The sequence below is a fragment of the Sphaeroforma arctica genome, assembly GCF_001186125.1.
Source record: "Sphaeroforma arctica JP610 unplaced genomic scaffold supercont1.512, whole genome shotgun sequence".
Classification (NCBI taxonomy): Eukaryota; class Ichthyosporea; order Ichthyophonida; genus Sphaeroforma; species Sphaeroforma arctica.
The window spans coordinates 36,914-41,033 of NW_014040046.1; the positions used below are offsets into that span (position 1 = coordinate 36,914).

Below are 4,120 nucleotides of genomic sequence, written 5' to 3' on the forward strand. Positions count from 1 at the left end.
ATTACATATGTGCTACAGGCCACGTCGTCACCACACACACACACCCTTTCAGCAACATATCCGATTTGTGTGTGTGTGTGTGTGGGTACGATATGTATATATATATGTGTGTGTGGGAGGGGTAGTGTATATATATATATATATATATATATGTGCTTGATCCCAGACTCGGTCGGATGTCGTATACACACAAACAAGCTCAGTATGGATGATGCTCTACTTGTATCTGCCAACAACACACCAACGATAGTAAAGTACAGGAGAGTGACGTATAAAGTGATATTCTCATTAACATTAACATACCAGCGATCTTCGGGTGCAGTGGAGCAGGCACCAAACTGATAGCGACATCGTGGCTACCTGAGTAGTCGTAGTAGCAGTGATTCATCCCACAGAGAGATATTAGCGGGACAGCAGACAATCGCAGATCAGTAGAATACACAGGCTCAATTTTATTATATATATATTCAGAACAGATCATATATTATAGTATTATATATAAAGTATATATATTGTATATGCTGGGATTATAGCATAGGATTAAATGTTATATATATACTATACAGTATATATATATACTCGGAATATATTTATACTTAAGACTATATTATAAACTACAGCACTATATAACATGATTACTTTATATTATATATATGCTTACTGTATGATATATTATAGTATTATGTAATATGTAATATGTATATATATATATACTATACTATACTATACAATATATATATATATATATATATATTTGACTAAATTATATAAAAATATTTGACAATATTATTTATTATATTTACTCAAAGTTCACTATATATTATACATATACTCTGACTACATTATATATTTTATAAGTACTCGAACTATATTTAATATATCTATGTCCAAAACAATACTTACCATGGCTTCGTATCCCAACTCCGACTACAATCTAATTATAAATTAAGCCCTAAAACCCTTAAACCACAACAGCAAGTGTGTACGTTCGTAATGCATACCAAGAAAGTCATTAAATAAGACCACAATAGCAAGCATGTGTGTGCATACAACACATCCACTAACTCATCAAATAAAATCAAAACAGCAAGCGTGTGCGTGCATACAACACACCAACTAAGTCATTCAGGGTCCCCTCATCACACTCAGAGACATTGAAGTCAACCAATGACACGTGATCTCGACCTCTCACAAGCGCAGTGGCTTCGGCTAGCTGGTTGGCAGCTGTGTATGGGGTGAGTGTTAGGTGTGAGTGGGGTGTGGGGCAAACAGTGTAGGTACGCATGGATTTAATCTTAGAATGCATACACGCATATACATATACATACACATATACATACATACATGCGCATAGGCTAACCTTGAAATACATACACGCATATACATATAATTATACAATACATATACAATTACAATTATAACTTCAATTATAAATACACATGCATATGCGCATATATATATACATGTACATGTACATATACAAATACAAATCCATATTTCTAATATATATCATACCAATTGTGATACGAACATCTCGCAAACCCAACAAATAGTCCACCACTGGGCCGGCAACCATTCCTGAGCCAAACAGCACCACGTGGCGTAGTCTCTGTCGGTTGGTCTCACGCAGTTGCTCAATGTACTTGTACTTAGTCTCCAGTTGTCCTGTGGAGGGTGTGTGATGAAGGGTATGTGCTTGTTTAGGTGGGTGTGTTGTGTGTGTTAGTGTAGTGGGTGTTATGTAGTGTTTCGATACGTGTGGATTTGATCACCCATATACCTAAGTAGACTGTGTAGGGTGTATGTATGTATGCTAGTATATGATATATAATAATATATGATGTATGCTAGTGTATGATATATAGAAATATATGATGCACGCTAGTATATGATGTATAATAATATATGACTCTGTTAAGTGCACGTATGTATGATAGTATATGATGTACCATAACCTGGATAGACTATGACACATTCATATGTAGGTATGGATTGATGGTATCTACTTTAGGGTGTGTAGGTATGGATTGATGGTATCTACTTTAGGGTGTGTAGGTATGGATTGATGGCATCTATTTTAGGGTGTGTAGGTATGGATTGATGGTATCTATTTTAGGGTGTGTAGGTGTGGATTGATGGATTCTACTTTAAGGTGTGTAGGTATGGATTGATGGGATCTATTTTAGGGTGTTTATGTATGTATTGATGGTAACTATTTTAGGGTGTATGGTGCATGAGCAGTCTTCAGTGGTTATAACTGTTCACTGCTATACCATCTCTCGGCACAGCCGGAATCTCTTGGCTGGAGTACGTTTTTTGCAGTACAGTACGGTTTGTCCAGAGAAATCCTTATTCATCAAGTCAGGTCCAATCAAAAAATACGTAAATTCAAAACAATCCGTTTATAAAATTGTGTACATGCCGTCAGAGGTTGTCTCAGCCGCGCGTTGTAGACAGCGACTCATCACATTCTCGTTCTTAAGCTCAGGATCTGTGGTTACGGGGAAACAAAAACGTAAAGATACATACGCAATGGTATACGTTTGTGCGCTGAGATGTATTTGTATACGTGCAAATGCGCATACACGCAATGATATACGTTTGTACACACAGATGTAGGTGTATACGTGTAAATGAGGAGATGTCATACGCAATGGTAAATGTTTGTACACTGTGATATACGTGCGTGTATACGCCAGATATGTACACCCGAGATATTTATACTCGACTAATAGACTACTAATCTACCAAGGGATCCGAACTGTGACCCATAACACACAACTCGCTCAACACAAGCGCCAAGCCAGCGATTCAGTACATATATATATATATGTATATATATATATATATATATATATGTATATATATATATATATATATATTATAGAATTATCACCTGGAACTAGGTATTCCTACCATACACTTCATGTCATATCATACCATACCATGCTATTATATCATAAATATCGTTTGCGCGCACCACAAGCATCGTTCTCAGACCCACCTGACAAGTAGTACTGTATGTATGGTAGCAGTTGGCTGCCGAAGTGCGACGACGCTTCCATGGGCAGCTCTGCAGGGAGGTTGTCTACGCTCATGATAAGAACACCCTCCTTAGTCATATCCTGGTGCATGTGGGGTACGGGAAGAAAGGTCGATCGTATGTATCGTACACAGGTATATACGTGTATACATTGGTACATGCATATGATTATGAATGTGTTTGCATACGTACATAGATATACGTAAAGGTTGTTAGTGTGTTATGTATATTGTGAATGCATAGATACACAGATGTGTACATGTATGTATGCGCGGTTCTACAAGTACATAGATAAAGGTCAATAAGTTCACTCGGTTATTGACGACGTTCAGAGACAACGTATCGTACACATTCATCGCATCATCATGAGTAGGCAATTGGAATAGCAGCAAGCACGTTGTTGGCGACAAAGCACATAAACTTATACACATTACAACTATATATATATATATATACAAGTAAAGATATATACGTATACGTATACGAATATATGTATATATATATATATATATATGTATGTATATAAATATATATCATCATGTATATATATACGCATACCTTGTGCTGCTTGCCAGTGGTAGGGTTGTAGATGTAGAAGGGGTCATCGATGGTGGTGCAGTCACTCATGAATTGAATACTACCACCTGAAAGAGTGCAAAATGAGTATTAATACATATGAACGAGTCTGTTTCTAAAAGATCACATCGAATTAAACAAACAAAGGAGAAAAGAGATGTGTATATTTTTGTGTATGTGTATATGAACATGAACATGAACATGTATACACACACACAAACACAAACATAAACACAAACACACACACATGTATATATATATATATATATATACTTATATACACCTATATATACATCTACATCCGCCTCGGTAGTTGAACACACAGGTACTCACCTGGATCGGCTGTGATATCAGCAAGGGCCAACAGACGACTTCTGCCACTATCCGCCAACTCTTTCATCTGCGCGGTGGTAAGTATCCGTGCATACTTCTCCTCCCAATACATACAGTTCACTATCATACTGTATAGTGATATGATGATAATAAAGCACTACATTAATC

The 4,120-nt window shown here is 36.5% G+C and overlaps 1 protein-coding gene across 1 annotated transcript; it reads right to left on the reverse strand.

The window, feature by feature from the left end:
* Positions 1-1,078: 1,078 nt before the first annotated feature.
* SARC_06865 (hypothetical protein) lies at positions 1,079-4,079 on the reverse strand (the record flags this gene model as incomplete). The annotated part of the gene is made up of 5 exons (XM_014299213.1): positions 1,079-1,224; positions 1,516-1,665; positions 3,005-3,125; positions 3,602-3,687; positions 3,953-4,079. 5 exons carry the CDS (start codon positions 4,077-4,079, stop codon positions 1,079-1,081), a joined length of 630 nt encoding a protein of 209 aa, XP_014154688.1.
* Positions 4,080-4,120: the final 41 nt, after the last annotated feature.